The 14,977-nt window shown below is 52.5% G+C and overlaps 1 protein-coding gene and 1 pseudogene across 1 annotated transcript; both read left to right on the top strand.

Annotated features, from left to right (window-relative positions):
• Positions 1–448: 448 nt before the first annotated feature.
• On the top strand, positions 449–9,934 carry CDC37 (cell division cycle 37, HSP90 cochaperone). Its single transcript, XM_024557027.3, has 8 exons — positions 449–644; positions 5,669–5,950; positions 6,307–6,415; positions 6,524–6,639; positions 6,725–6,847; positions 7,739–7,921; positions 8,024–8,095; positions 9,402–9,934. The coding sequence occupies exons 1-8, from the start codon at positions 543–545 to the stop codon at positions 9,549–9,551; spliced, it is 1,137 nt and encodes a 378-aa protein (XP_024412795.1). The 5' UTR covers positions 449–542; the 3' UTR covers positions 9,552–9,934.
• A 298-nt stretch (positions 9,935–10,232) lies between these two features.
• LOC112301402 (gametocyte-specific factor 1 pseudogene) lies at positions 10,233–12,095 on the top strand (annotated as a pseudogene).
• The last annotated feature ends 2,882 nt before the right edge of the window (positions 12,096–14,977 follow it).

The following is a 14,977-nucleotide window of genomic DNA, read 5'->3' as shown; positions in this document are numbered from 1 at the left end:
GGTTCGTATCCCTCCTCCAGACTCTCCCAGAGCTGGGTCTTGCACCCCTCGTTTTGGGAAGGTCCCCTCAGATCACACCCCTCCCCGATTCACAGGAGGCAGGAGGCAGGTCTCCTTGCCGAGGTTCAGGCTGTTACTGAGGCTTGACTAGGAGGACAACCCCCTCCCTTGGTCTCACCAACTGCCCCCCACCTGCGGCTGCCGCAAACTCCCACTGTGAGGCAGCAGGAGATGAGAGTGGCGTTAGGTTGGGGCCCCCGCACATATACCCCCGGGAGGTGCCTAGCCGGGACCCGACGCCAGATAAGGCTGGGTCTCCGCTGGGGCTACGGGAGGCCGGAACGCTAGCTCAAGGCCCTTTAAGACAAGCTCGGTCGCCAGAGCCGCCGCCGCAGTTACTAAGGATTTGGCGTCAACCGAAGGCGGGGTGTGCGCGCCCCGGCGGAAGCGGAAGGGGCGGGGCTCCGCGGGCCCAGACTGAGACACTTCTGCCACCGCCACTGCCGCCTTAGGAGCCGGAGCGGGCTGGGCCACAGGACAAGATGGTGGACTACAGTGTGTGGGACCACATCGAGGTGTCTGACGATGAAGACGAGACACACCCCAACATCGACACGGCCAGTCTGTTCCGCTGGCGGCACCAGGTAGAATGCGCGTGCCCAGCCCCTTCCCTCCCCCACCTCCTGGGACTCCGCGGCAGAGTTCTGATCCTTTATACCTCCTGGGACCCGCCATTGACACCTGGGATTCCCACCAGTCTGGGCTTTTAATATCTCCTGGGGCTCAACTCTGTGACCTCAAAGCTGCCGGGATCCCTACGGCATCTTCCTCATAGTCTAGACTCCCAAGACAAGCTTTGGAGGTACCCCCGAGTCCCGTCTGGGACCTTCAACTTACACCCAGAACTCTGCCTCAGAGTCTGGACCCTGATTCTGTTCGGGTACCCACTTCTGATCTTGGATATCCCATTCGCCTCTCCCCAGTTCCCAGAGTCCCTAATACTTTAAATCTGTTCTGTGATGTGCTTCCCTGGGTGTGAGGGTGATTCCTACTCAGATCCAGAGATCCTACTCCTCCAAACAGAACAAGGAACTCTGGCTTCCCCTGGCACTTCTGTTCCTGACCTGGGACGCCACCCCACACCCATAGCCTATTCCCCCTCTAGGATCCTCAGTTCCACCTAGGACTGGAGTTTTGGAATCCAGTTTCCCTCCAGACCGAATTAGCAGCTCTACCCTGATGGAGCCTTCCAATTCCAGCCTCGTTCCTTTTGTCACACCTACAGTAGACCCCATTTCTAGTGACACCAGGAAACCCTATCTTGATAGTTTCCCTCGCAGCCACAGAGCCCCTGCAGCAACTGGGTATTGCAGATTCAGGCACTGTCCACACCCCGGGACCAACTTCCTGTAGGAACCTCTGCCAGCATTGGAACACCTCATCCAAACCCACCCCGCCTTCCTCCTAACCCCAGCCTGGACTGCTGCTCTCAGACACTCAGATTGCCCCGGCTCTCAACAGGAACTCTCCCAGCCTGATTCCAAATTCACTGCCCCTTCTTTTATCTATTTGCCCCCAAATCCAGAGCCCAGAATCCCTAGTCTGAGTGTTCCCCTTCCCCTCTTCCTGTCCAGCACTGCTTATAGACTAATATAATGGCTCTCATAAGACCCAATGTTTTAACCTCCTGCTCCCCCAAATCATAGGTGCTGCATCCACATACCTCTGCTTGCTATACTCTGAAACTGAGGGTGTGTACCTCTCAGAACCTTCCAGTTAGGAAGGCTCCACCCCACTCTCCCGTAAGGCCACTCCTAGTCATTTATTCAGAAAGTCCTAGAAGGGCTCTTTCCCATCCTGCCAAGGCATTAGTCCCTATGTCTGCTCCCAGGCCCATTTCCAGCCCATTTCTTAAAACAGTAGTATGTCTGCTGGGCAAGCCACTAGAGTGTAAGAAGAAAGTTCTAGCACTTCCATTTCTTGTCACATGTAACATTTATTATGAAATAGTTAAGATCTCCACAAAGTGTTAAAGACTATTTGGGATACACATATCTCTGTCTCATAAAGAGGTTAAATCTATACTGCTTTGTGGAGACTGTTTTGGTCCTGCTGGGTGGGAGGCCCCCTCTATACTGTAGCAGCTTCCTCCCCCCTCCTCCCTCTTCCCTCCTCCCTCCTCCGCACAGAACCTTTTCCTGTCCCCAGAACCTTTTCCTGTCCCCGCCACTGAAAGCCTGAGACTATAGTGAAGAGTGATGGAGACAGGGGCCCTCAGTGTCTCCTGCAAGCTTGGGTTCTAATCCCAGCCCAATGAAATGAGATTAGATCTGGAAAGAATTTAGCTCTGGCCCTGTGAGGAGAGGTGGGGTGAGTAAAATGGTAGCCTGGTGAGCTTCTGGGCACAGGTCTTCCACCTGTGCTCAACTCCCGGCTCCTGAACACTGGCTTGCTGCTTGACCTCCAGAGAGTTGTTTGATCTCTTGGTACCTCAGTTTCCCCACCGGGGAATATTAATAGTGTCAACCCCATAGGGTTGTTGTGAGGGTTACCTTATTTATTTAATGTGTGTAATGCCTTTGGGACAGCACCTAGCATGTGGAAGCTCTCTGTAAACTTCAGCCGCTATCATTATTATTTAGGTAATTTGCTCTCATGGTTAAAAAGAAAAGAACTTCCAAAGGTTCCAGAAGGGAACAGGTGAGTCCCAACCCTGAGCTCCCTTGCTCAGTCACCCGCCACTGGTTCCCTGTGGCTCCTTCTGGTGAGTTGTGCCAACCTAAGATCCATGAGACTTGATTTCCCTATCTGTAAGGTAGGAGGGCAGCCCCGCCCACTGCCATGGCCTCTGCCTTGCCCAGCCTGCTGTAGCCCCTGCTGGAGGTGTAAAGCCCAGGCCAGGCAGGCAGCAGCCCCTGCCAGCTCTGGGAGGTCTTTATTTAGCTTCGGCTTCCCTGGCGGCTACTCAGGGCACCAGGAAGAGCTTGATGGCCGCCTAGCAGAGACCAGCAGAGTGGCAGGTTTCTGTTGCTGCCCAAGGCCAGCCATGATGACCACCCGAGAGCCCCTCACAGGTCAGCGAGAAGTCTCTAGGGTGACACAGACCTTCATGGGGACGGAGGTTGCAGAGGCCAGGACTGTTTTTTCTTATCCCTCCATGAGGCTAGGACCTCGACCCTTATCCGCATGGGGACAGCTGAGGCTCGGGACTGGCTGTGTCTGTCCTCTGAAGCACTAGAGAAGGGCCCCGTTTCTCGATTCTCACCCACTGTATGCCTGGCCCTGTGCTCGGACCTGGAGATACAGCCTCGAATCGGCACAAAAGCAAGTTAGCAGACCACTCTGGTGGCAGTTTCACAACAGTGATGATAAGAGGAAGACACTGAGCGCAGTGTGCGAGCTGTGGTCATGGAGTCACGTATTTCATCCTCACGGCACCCTGTGAGGCCTCATTTCACAGAGGGGAAAACCAAGGCAGGGAGAGGTTTAAGGGCCTCGGCCAAGGACGTGTCACCAGGAAGAGTGGCGGAGCTGGGTGCTGTGATGACGCAGTAACAGCCATTCCCAGTGGGTGAGCCCTCACTCTCAGCCACAGAGCAACTCAGAGCACATTTCGTCATTCTGAAGTACAGAACTCCAGAATGTTTCTCAGATAGAGATTGTCCCCTTGGACAAACAGGAATGATAGTGATGACAGTAGCCAGCGTGGGGATGGTGCTTGCTGGCTGTCCACGGCCCTATACCATTTGCTCTAATTTACAATCTCATGAGGTCGGTGTTGTCTGTATTTGAAAGATGAGGAAACAGGTCATGAGAGGTTAGGGGATCAGGCCTGGGGACACCCAGGCAGTACATAGTGACCTTGGAATGTGACCCAGGTTCTGGGGCTCTGAAGCTGTCCTCCAGCACATTCTCACATTATCTGATGATCTCACAGGGGCCTTTGGAATTCAGTAATGCTGATGCTTAGGAGGCACATGGGTGAGGCTCTGGAAGCTGAGACCTGGGCAAATCACCTGGAGTAAGGGAGAGTTCCAGGTGCTAGGGACAGCATGTGCAGAGGCCAGAAGCAGGGGAGAGGCTGTGCATTTGAGGAACCGCAGGGGCCAGTGTTTGCCTGGAACCCAGAGTTGGGAGAGGAGGGAGGGACCCAGCCCTGCGAAGGGCCTTGCTGCCAACTGGGCAGCTGGGAGCAGGGGTCCCGTCCGAACGAACCTGTACACTTCAGGATGGGGTGGTGGCAGGCAAGCTGCAATCAGATGTGTATGTTTCAAAGACTCCTCTCAGCATCTGAGCCTGGACTGGGGGGACAGCAGTTGAAGGCGGTGTTAGATTTAGTCCACAGCTCTTGGTTGAGCAGGCACTGCCTGGAGCCCAGGAAGATGATGGTGGAGCCCAGCAGGGCTGGAGTGCAGACAGGGCTGAGTGATGTGATAGGCGTCTGAATGGGGACTGAGTGAGGGGGCAGTGAGATGGGTGCCGTCACTGAGCTTAGGGCACAGTGGAAGTGGACATTAGGGGTACAATATCCAGGGTAGGGGGACAGGAGGCTACTGGGTACCAAGATGGGACTCAGGAGGGCATGCTGTGCCGGAAACAGAGCTGAGGGGGCCTTGTGAGTGATCCAGGCTCAAGACTCACAGTGGAGTGAATTAGAGAACCATCTCACAGTGAAAACCGCCAGCACTTGGTGCCAGAGCAGGAGGCAGGGCAGGGGCCAGTGAGCAGGCCTCAGCTGGGGGCAGGGGATGGGGTGGGAGGTGGGAGTGCCTTCCCCATCTTGAGAGAGGACAAGGCAGGAGACCAGATTTTGGGGGGTAAAATGGTGGGTTCAGTTTTGGACAGGGAGTTGGAGATGCCTGTAGGACACCCAGGCAGAGGTGGATTGAGAGGGTTGGGGGACTGAGGGTGGTGCCCTAGTGTTGCTGATAGAGACTCTGAGGAAGGGGGGCCCTAAGACCCTGGTGGAGCGTCTATTCATTCAGGAAGCATTTCCTGAACTCCTACTATGTGCCAGTGTGTGTGACATAGTAAAAAGACCTGTTCCCACTTGCATGGAGCCAATATCCTTGGAGAGGGACAGTGCCCAAGTGATGATAAATAATTGTCCCTGGATGTTAGCAGGAGACATGTGCTGAGAAGGGAGATAAATAAAGCAGAACAAGAGTTAAGAGGAGGTCTTGATCTTCAGTAAGGTGGTCAGGGAAGGCTTCACCTATGAGGCAACTTTTGAGTCAAGGTGGTAAGGGTAGGAGGGAGCAAGCTGAGGGGAGAACCTGGGGAGAGAGCATTCCAGGCCAAGGGAACAGCCAGGCAAAGGCCCTGAGGTTTGAAATGGGTTCAAGAAAAGGGAAGGCAGACAATGTGGCTGGAGGGAGGGGGAGTGGGAAGGCACAGAGGTGATGGTGGATCATATAGGGCATCAGGGAGGACTTCGGCTTTTGCTCTGAGTAAGGTGGGAGCCGTGAAGAGTTTTGAGCAGTGGAGGGACCTGCCCTGACTCAGCTGTAGGTACCTGTGGCGGTGAGTGTGGAAGCTGGGCATGCGGGACACAGGTTGGCGCAGACATTCCTCGTGACCACCCCAGGTGTATCCTGGAAGCCCTTGGCTGGGATGGGGCTGGGGTCAGGGGCTCTTCTCCAGAGTGATGGGCCGTTCCTGCCCACAGGCCCGGGTAGAGCGCATGGAGCAGTTCCAGAAAGAAAAAGAAGAGCTGGACAGGAGCTGCCGCGAGTGCAAGCGCAAGCTGGCTGAGTGCCAGCGCAAGCTGAAGGAACTAGAGGTGGCCGAGGGTGAGGGCAGCAAGGTGGAGCTGGAGCGGCTACAGGCCGAGGCTCAGCAGCTGCGCAAGGAGGAACGGAGCTGGGAGCAGAAGATGGAGGAGATGCGCAAGAAGGAGAAGAGCATGCCCTGGAACGTGGACACGCTCAGCAAAGATGGCTTCAGCAAGGTATGCGGGGGTGGGGAGCTGGCGGGGACTCGTACCCGAGTGGGCTCTGTGACCATCTGCAGGTTGGGGGCGGGGTTGAGGACTGCACAGGTCAAGGGAGGGAAGGATGGGAGGGAGGTGCAGGAGGAATGGGTGTCAAGTGAATGAAGTGCCCCACCAGTCCCCTTCTGATCTGCCCGAAGGCCCTAGTCCGAGGCCACACGTGCCACGCTCATGCTCCTGCCACATTGATGTTCATGGCGCCATCACCGCCGCCGCCGTGGATGGGATGGGCACTGCGGCCGCGGCCCACCCGGCCATGTGTGAGGCGCTCCGAGGCCTCACCCCAGCCCACTACCCCTCTTGCCCCACCACAGAGCATGGTCAACACCAAGCCCGAGCAGGTGGAGGAGGAGTCGGAGGAGGCAAGGGAGCAGAAACACAAGACCTTTGTGGAGAAGTATGAGAAACAGATTAAGCACTTTGGTGAGTTGGGTGCAGGGGACCACCAGTGGGGGCCTGGGAGTTGTGTGTATCAGGGGCTGGCTCTTGGCCCCTAGGTCCTTCCAGCACCATGTCAACGCTTTGTTGTAGGCATGCTTCACCGCTGGGATGACAGTCAGAAGTACCTGTCAGACAACTCCCACCTGGTTTGCGAGGAGACAGCCAACTACCTGGTCATCTGGTGCATTGACCTAGAGGTGGAGGAGGTCAGTGGAGCATGCCCCGGGGCTGGGGAGAGGCTCTACCCTTGGGCTGCCCCTTGGTGACGCTGTGCCAGTTCTCCCTTGGCAGAAATGTGCACTCATGGAGCAAGTGGCACACCAGACCATCGTCATGCAGTTCATCCTGGAGCTGGCCAAGAGCCTCAAGGTGGACCCCCGTGCCTGCTTCCGGCAGTTCTTCACTAAGATCAAGGTAGAGGCCCAGAATAGTTGTGGAGAGGTGAGGGGTGGTCCTCAGGGCCCCGGGCCTCTGTGAGCAGAACCTTATACATCAGGACAGGGCTGAGCTATGGAGGAGATGAGAGGTGGTGGCTTCCGGACAGGTTTTGGAAGAGGGTGAGGGATAGAGTCAAGGGCACCTCCAGGTTTCTTACCCTGAGCACCTGGAAGAACAGAGCTCCCCATGCTGAGCTGGGAAGACTGGGGGCGAGGCAGATGTTGGGGCGGGGCATGATCCAGAGCTCAGGAGTGGCTGTGTTGAGTTTGAGCTGCGTATGCAAATCCCCGCAGGAGGACAGTGAGGAAGTGGGTGTCAGAGTCCACGGTTCAGGGGGACATGTGAGCAGGTGGTCATTAGCATGCAGGCACACCTCGTTTTAATGCATTACTTAGCAGGTATTGTGTGTTTTTTTTCATTATTACAATATTTGTTAGAGTGATCGGTGATCAGTGATCTTTGATGTTACTAGGGCAAGACCAGCAAAAAGATTACGACTCGCTGAAGGCTCAGATGATGGTTAGCATTTTTTAGCAATTAAATATCTTTTAATTAAGGTATGTACATTTTTTAAGACATAACGCTATTGCATACTTAGACTACTGTATACTGTAAACGTAACTTTTATGTGCGCTGTGGAGCCAGATATTCACGTGACTTGCTTTACTGCAGTACTGACTTTGTTGCAGTGGTCTGGAACCGAACCGCAATACTTTCGAGGTCAGCCTGCATAGGTGGTACAGTCTGAGCTTAGAGGTGGAGACTAGATGGGAGTAGAGAAGAGGCCCAAGCCCCAGGGTGTCTCGAGGACTGGCAGCAGGAGGGTCCTGGGTCCCGCAAACCCCCGTGGTCTCCTGCTCCCCACAGACAGCTGACCGCCAGTACATGGAAGGCTTCAACGATGAGCTGGAGGCCTTCAAGGAGCGTGTGCGGGGCCGCGCCAAGCTGCGCATCGAAAAGGCCATGAAGGAGTACGAGGAGGAGGAACGCAAGAAGCGGCTTGGCCCCGGTGGCTTGGACCCTGTGGAGGTCTACGAGTCTCTGCCCGAGGTGCGGAGCCTCAGCCCCAGGCAGGCGGCAGGCAGGTAGCCAGCAGGACCCCCAGGTGTCCTAGGGACCCAGGCACTGACTTCAGCCCCTCTGCTTCCACAGGAACTCCAGAAATGCTTTGACGTGAAGGACGTGCAGATGCTCCAAGACGCCATTAGCAAGATGGACCCCACTGTAAGTTACGATGTCCCAGGCCCACCCATTAACCATGCTGGCCAGCGGTGTGTCCCTCAGCTCTGCTCTAGGCCAGCTGTCCATGTTGCAGGTAGAAGGGTCTCCTGGGCTTCTAGGAGGAATAAGGGAGGTCGGGTCACTGTGTGGCCGGCATGTGGGGCAGTCAGGTGTCACACACTCACATTTATCAAGCACCAACTGTGTGCCCGGCTTCCAGACTGAGTGTCACTGTCACTGTTGTCCATTTATGAGCGCAGCCTACACACCCTGCTGCCCCCGTCTTGCCATTGACTTGAGGCAGCCCAAGGAAGGGGTTCCTCCCCAGCGTCAGTTACCGCATCATGCCACAGGTTCTCTCCTGTAATTCATTTGCCAAATGTGTCAGGAGGGCTGGGCACACGGCAGATGTTGGTAAACCTCAGCTGCCATTATTGTTTGGAGCAGTAACAGTGCTGGGAGGTGAGTCTCAATAGAACTGGGTTTGATTCCATTCCTGCCAGGTGGCTTACCAGTTGGCCATACTGGTTTTCTCATCTGTGAAACGGGTCAGTCAGATGATCTTTTCTGGGATTTCTAGAAGCTTCTGTGGGGAATGAGCTCTAGACCAAGGGTCTTCAAACTCTGGCTTGCAGCCTTACTGCCTGTCTTTGGTACACAGAGGCCATGCTCATTGAATTTCATGTTGCCAGTGACTGAGTTTGTGCTATAACCAACCAGAGTTGAGGAGTGGTGGATGGAGTAATTGTAACCTGCAAGCCAAATGTTTTAATCTGGCCGTTTACAAAAATGTTTGCCAACCCTTCTGGACCTACACAATTTAAATTTGAATTAAAGTTAAGGAAAACTGAAAAAAAATTTTTTTTAATTTTATTTATTTTTAGAGAGAGGGGAAGGGAAGGAGAAAGAGATGGAGAGAAACATCAATGTGTGGTTGCCTCTCATGTGCCCACAAATGGGGACACAGCCTGCATGCAGTCCAGGCATGTGCCCTGACAGGGAATCAAACCAGCGACCCTTTGATTCACAGGCCTGCGCTCAATCCACTGAGCTATACCAGCCAGGGCGGAAAACTGAAAATTCTATCCCTCACCTGCACTAGTCACCTTTGAAGTGCTTGGTAGGCACATGTGGCCAGTGCCCACCATGTCAGACAACACAGGTTATGGACCCTTCCCATCACTGCAGGCAGTCTATTTGGACAGCTCTGATCTAGAATAAGCAGACACAGGCCTTAGGGTGTGCAGGAGACAGGTGGGCCACCTGGAGGTGGTAGCTGGGCCTCACCTGTCTGCCTTTCTCCCTGTAGGACGCGAAGTATCACATGCAGCGCTGCATCGACTCAGGCCTCTGGGTCCCCAACTCCAAGTCCAGTGAGGCCAAGGAGGGAGAGGAGGCGGGCCCCAGGGACCCCTTGTTGGAAGCCAGCCAGCCAGATGAGAAGGATGTCAGCGCGTGACCCTGCCTGCCTGCAGGCTTCTGTACACCCCTTTTCAGAGAACGAAAATAGATGCCATTGCCCTAGCTCCTGGCTTCTGTCACTTCCCCCACTCCCAGCCTGAGAGACCTGCCCCTGCGCCCTGACCTCCCAGCACTCATCCAAGTCTTGCTTTGAGTTGAGGGGCTTCACTGCCTGCAGCTCCCCCCATCAGCACTATGCCAAAGGCCCAGGGGTCCAGGGAGGGGCGGAGTTGGTTAAGCTGATCCACAGGGGAGGGGGGAGGGTCCCCAGCCGAAGGACCTGCTCCAGTTACTGGGCTGTTTGCACTGTTTGTCGGCTGTCTAGTCTTCTATATGGTAAACAGCAGTGATCTTCCAATAAAGGATTTCAGATGCTCTGTACGGTGTTGCAAGGGCAGTTGGCACAGCTCTTTTTCTGGGGGTGGGGGGAACCTGGTTAAGTGTTGGTTAAGTGTTGGTGGCTGAGCCCGTGAGTTCCACATTTCGCCCTCCAGCTCTCTGGGCTGCTCCTAATGTGCCAGACACATGCCAGTCCATTCTCTTCCATCAGAGTTCTCTCCTGACTCACCTCTCAGTCTTTGGCTTATCTCACTCCGAGTCTCCTGCACCGCAGCTGCCCTTCCATGTGGACAGCTCTGCCTCCAAAACACCTTCAGCCTGACTGCTGCTCTTTATCCACATGGCCTCTACCCTGGTCCAGGTCCCTGTCACCGCTGGCCTGGACACCTGCCCCACACTAGACCCCGACACACAGCGGCCAGAGGGCACCTGTGAACATCAGTCAGGGCATGTCCCTCCCCCAGCAGAAGCCAAAAGCCGCCCTCCCTATGCTCACCAGACCCTGAACCGCCTGCCCAGTCTCCTCCTGCCCTCATACGGTGTCCTGCTACTCCCTCTTGCCGACTCCTTTCTTCCCTCGCCCATCTGTGAGCACTTGAAATTTCTCAGTGTGAACTTGGGTGACTTAGCCTCAGTGCCGCCTCCTGTACAATGAGTGATGGTAGTGCCTTCCTCCCAGGGTCGTGATGAAGGGAGACAGGTGCTACAAGCAGGCAGGTGCCTGGCACGTACATGCTCACACAGAAGTGGGCCTTGGTGTGTGCCTGTCCCTCTGCCTATATACCCTCATAGTATCTTCAAATGGGGCTCCTTTGAAAAGATAAATATTTGTGCCCTAGGAAAGGCCAAAGATAGTACAATGAGCAAGGACATACCAGCTTAAGATATGGCATATCAAACCAGTGAAGTCCTCTGCCGGCCCCACTTGGCTTGTTGCTAAAGCCAGAGCTCACTGCCATCTCCCATAGGCCCTCCACCAGCTTTCTGAGCTGCCCCTCTTGGCCAGCCAGGCAGCTTGCTTCATCTGTCCAAGTGCCTGGCTTTGCTGACCTGTGTATCGTGTCTACTATGCTGTGAGCACCACCAGGGCACAGATGGAGTCTTTCCTTGTCCTGAGATATTTTCCGTGCCCACATGGGGTCCTAGCACACAGCTGGCCCTAAGTAAACTTGCCAAAGCTAAGGGCCCTAGGATGCTGGTGTGCCCAGGCTGATCACCACAAGGGGGCAATAGTGAGCTGCACCACCTAATGCTTTTCATATATGAGGCAGGTGGGGGATATCCAGGAGCATCCTAAGGCCCTGGATAAACCTCACCCATCCAGGATTTGCCAACTTTTTAATTCTTTACTGTGAAAGCTTTCAGAGATATTCCATCTTCCCAATTTTTCCTTTTGCCTCAGGCTTTTCTGTAACTCAGCACTGTAACTGATACCTAAAATACCAGTATTTTGTTCATCATGGACTTTTGTGTTCATTGTGCTTTTTGAAAATATTGCATTAAAGTATTTATCTTGGTTACACAGTATTTTGACGCCCTCTTTGCTTTCACGCCTCACCCTAGCTCTGGCCCTAGTAAGTCACAGGACTCTTTAAAACATCAAAGGCTGGTTGCTGGAGCTCCCATTTGGCGTGCAGGCAACTGTGTGGAGAGTGACTGTGTGGAGAGCGTGCCTCGACTCAGCACTTGGCTCCTTCATTTCCAACGTGGAAGAAACTTACATGGATTCCCTGGACCCTGAAAAGCCGTTACAATGTCCGCATGATAAAACCCCCAGATCAGGGCCTGCAGGTTTCCTTAGCTTATCCAGTGCAAAAAGAATCATCCTGAGGTCACAAGCAAATTGGCTACTTGTCCCATCAATGCTTGTCATCAGGCTCCTCGGACTGAAATCAGTTATCGTATCTCAAGCTGCGATGGGAAAAGCTGTAGAGCACCAGATGTTGTCAACCAAACCAGGAACCTTGGACGAGAGACCCCGGCTAGCAGCACGTGGCAGAGCCCTCCTTGTGATGAAGACTGGGATAAAGATTTGTGGGAACAGACCAGCACCCCATCTGCCTGGGGCACAGGCAATGACTGTGGCAAGAACAGCCCTGCAAGCCCTGGTCATGGAGCGTCAGAGCTGCCTCGCTGCAGGCATGCGCGTTGCCAAGCCCCTGCCGGGCGCTCTGCCGTGGGGAACAATGGACGTGCACAGTGACTGAGTATCTCATCGAGCCCCCGAACCTGGAAGACTCTTGCTGCTTCCTAGGGGTTCTTCGTCTTTCTCCTCATCTAATTATAGAAAGATAATCTGCCTGTGACTTTCAAACTGCCAAGTGCCTTTTTTTTTTCTTCCTCTTTTTTGCGTCCTCACTCATTTCATGCAAGAACCATCATACTTAGAAAAACTGTTTCAAGTAAACCATTGATGTAGATAGCTTGGAAAAAAAAAAATAAAACACCAAACTCTATTAAGGGAATTACAGAGAAGCACTTGCCTCTCTACTCATCCTCCACCCAGCTGGTTCCCTGCTCTTATCCATTTTCCTTCTGTTTACACAAAGAGGAGCCCACCCTGCACTGTGAAACACATCTTGTCTTCTTCACTGAACAATGTAGTCTGCAGTACTTCCTCATTCTTTCTCCCCGCGTGGAAAACTCCCGTGTGTGCGCATCTCAGCACTTACAGCACCAGCCCTTTCTGATGAACACTTGGGTTTCCTCTACTCTTCACTTTTTCAAGAAATGCCCTTATGTGTGCCATTTCCCACGAGTGTAGACTTCCCAGATGTAGGAAAAATTCCCAGAAGCAGGACTGTTTAGTGGGAAACAGAACTCCACTCAAAAGAGTAGAGGGACGGGTGTCAGTGCTGTGAGCAGGGTTGGAAAGTGGACAAACATATGTTGAGTGTATTAGTTTTTGATGGCTGCTGGAACAAACTGCCAAAACTTAGTCGCTTCAACACAAACATATTATCTTCTAGTTCTGCAGGTCAGAAGTCCCACCAAGCTAAAATGAAGACATTGGCCAGACTGTGATCCTTCTGGAGGCTGCTCTGGGTAGGATTGCTTCCTTGCCTTTTCCAGCTTCTGGGGAAGGTCTGCATTCCTTGGCTCATGGCCCCTTCCTCCATCTTCAAAGATGGCAAATGTGAGCGAAGTCCTTGAATCGCATCACTCCACCTTCTTTTTCTGCCTCCTCCTTCCACTTTTAAGCACCTTTGTGACTACATTGAGCCCTCGGGCTCATCTCCCTAGTTTAAGGTCAGCTGATTAGCATCCTTAATTCCATGTGCAACCTTAATCCTCCCTTGCTATGTAGCAAATAGAGTCACAGGTTCTCCAGGGGGTGGGATCTATTATTCTGCGTTTTGGAATAACAGATCCCACCTCGAGGAGACCCCCAAGAACTAGCAGCAGTGCAGAGCCATTACTGAGTCCAGGGCTAAGGGGTGTGACAGGGAACTCCCTGCAGGCTATGCAGAGAGACCACTGCCTGAACTGGGTCGGGAGGTGGCCGGGGAACAGATACCCCTTGTTTGTTGGTCTTCCACCTCTGGTCTCCTGCCAGTCTTCTCCACTGGCAGAACCTATCAGGAACCAAGATGTGGAAACTGGGTAATACAACTTGCTTTTTTTGTGGCCACAGGAAGGGTGAGCCCTCGGTCCACAGTTACTCATGGGCAACCAATATTTGTGGCTCCGGCTGGGTGCCAAGAAAAGTTAGACTCCATACCCAGTACCCCCTACCCATCAACTTCTTTTGTCCCTAGCAGTGACCACCTTCCAACACACCACAAATCCTGCTTCTTAGTGTTTGTCTGGTTTGTGTCAGCTCCTCCAAGGCAGGGATTCCTGTGTTTTGTTCATGGCGAAATCCCAGGGGCTAGAACACAGCACACAGTGGGCGCTGCACAGGTTTGTTTTTAAAATTGTGGTAAAATGTACATACCATACAACTGACCGTTTTTAGGTGTGCGATCCAGTGGCATTAAGTACAAGAAACTCTGTACCCGTTAAACACTAACTCTCCAATAATAACATATCTGTAGTTTGGTATATGGCTTACTTCACTTAGCATAATCTTTTCAAGGTTCACCATAGTGTAGCATGGGTCAGAATTTTATCTTTTTTAAGCACTGTAATATTCCGCTGTGTGGATATGTCACATTTTGCTTAGCCATTCATCCATCAATGAACACAATTGCTTCCACCTCTTGTTTCCTGTGAGTGAGGCTGCCGTGGACACGGTAGCACAAGTATCTCTCTGAGCCCTTGTTTTCTTTTGCGCATATACCTAGAAGGGCAAGGGCTGGACCGCAGGGTAATTCTACGTTTAACTTTTTTGAGGAACCACTGAACCATAAGCCTGTTTTGAATTCAGGAATTCAGTGTCAGAGGCAGAGTAGGGGCTTGTCTTCAAAATTGTTTTGTGTCTTTTTGATTTGGAACCACGTGAATGAATTACTTGTTTAAAGATATATATCTTTAAACAAGTAATTCATATATATATGATATATATGATAAGTAATGATATATATATATATCATTAAGAAAAAAAAAGAATGGTTATATAACATGTTTTTTGGAACCATTGAAACCACAAAATTGGAAACCATAGGCCCTGGCCAGGTAGCTCAGTTGATTAGAGTGTTCTCCCAACGCACCAAGGTTGCAGGTTCCATCCCCAGTCAGGGCACACACAACAAATCAATGTATCTCTCTCTTTCTCTCTCTCTCTCTCTCTCTCTCTCTCTGTCCACCCCCCCATCTCCCCACCCTCACTCTCCCTCTCCCTTCCTCTCTCTTAAATAAAAAAAATTGGAAACTACGTAACTGTTTATCCATGAGAGAAGGGACAAATAATTGTAGCAAATTAATCTATACAATGCTGCACCACAGAGCCATGAAACTGAGTGAATGAGATCAACTTGCATCAATGTGGACGAAATTCATCCACAGAAACATGGCCGGCACATCTCAATTTTTGAAAAGGCAAATTCACCCATATTTTCTGTGTGACTTCAATTTTTACACTTAGGCTTATGAAGAATTTCTAATTACATGAAAAATACTAAAGGTGAATGTTAACTACTAAGG

The sequence above is a fragment of the Desmodus rotundus genome, chromosome 9 (genome assembly GCF_022682495.2).
Source record: "Desmodus rotundus isolate HL8 chromosome 9, HLdesRot8A.1, whole genome shotgun sequence".
NCBI lineage: Eukaryota > Metazoa > Chordata > Mammalia > Chiroptera > Phyllostomidae > Desmodus > Desmodus rotundus.
The sequence above is the reverse complement of the archived record's forward strand: the minus strand, read 5'-3'. Positions and strand labels throughout refer to the sequence as shown.

What these genes read in the sequence shown, in the direction of transcription:
- CDC37 (XM_024557027.3), top strand. Translation starts at nt 543, where the DNA reads ATGGTGGACTACAGTGTGTGGGACCACATCGAGGTGTCTGACGATGAA. An exon ending in GCAAAGATGGCTTCAGCAAG is followed by an intron (nt 5,951 to 6,306) that starts GTATGCGGGGGT and finishes GCCCCACCACAG; the next exon opens with AGCATGGTCAACACCAAGCC. An exon ending in GAAACAGATTAAGCACTTTG is followed by an intron (nt 6,416 to 6,523) that starts GTGAGTTGGGTG and finishes GCTTTGTTGTAG; the next exon opens with GCATGCTTCACCGCTGGGAT.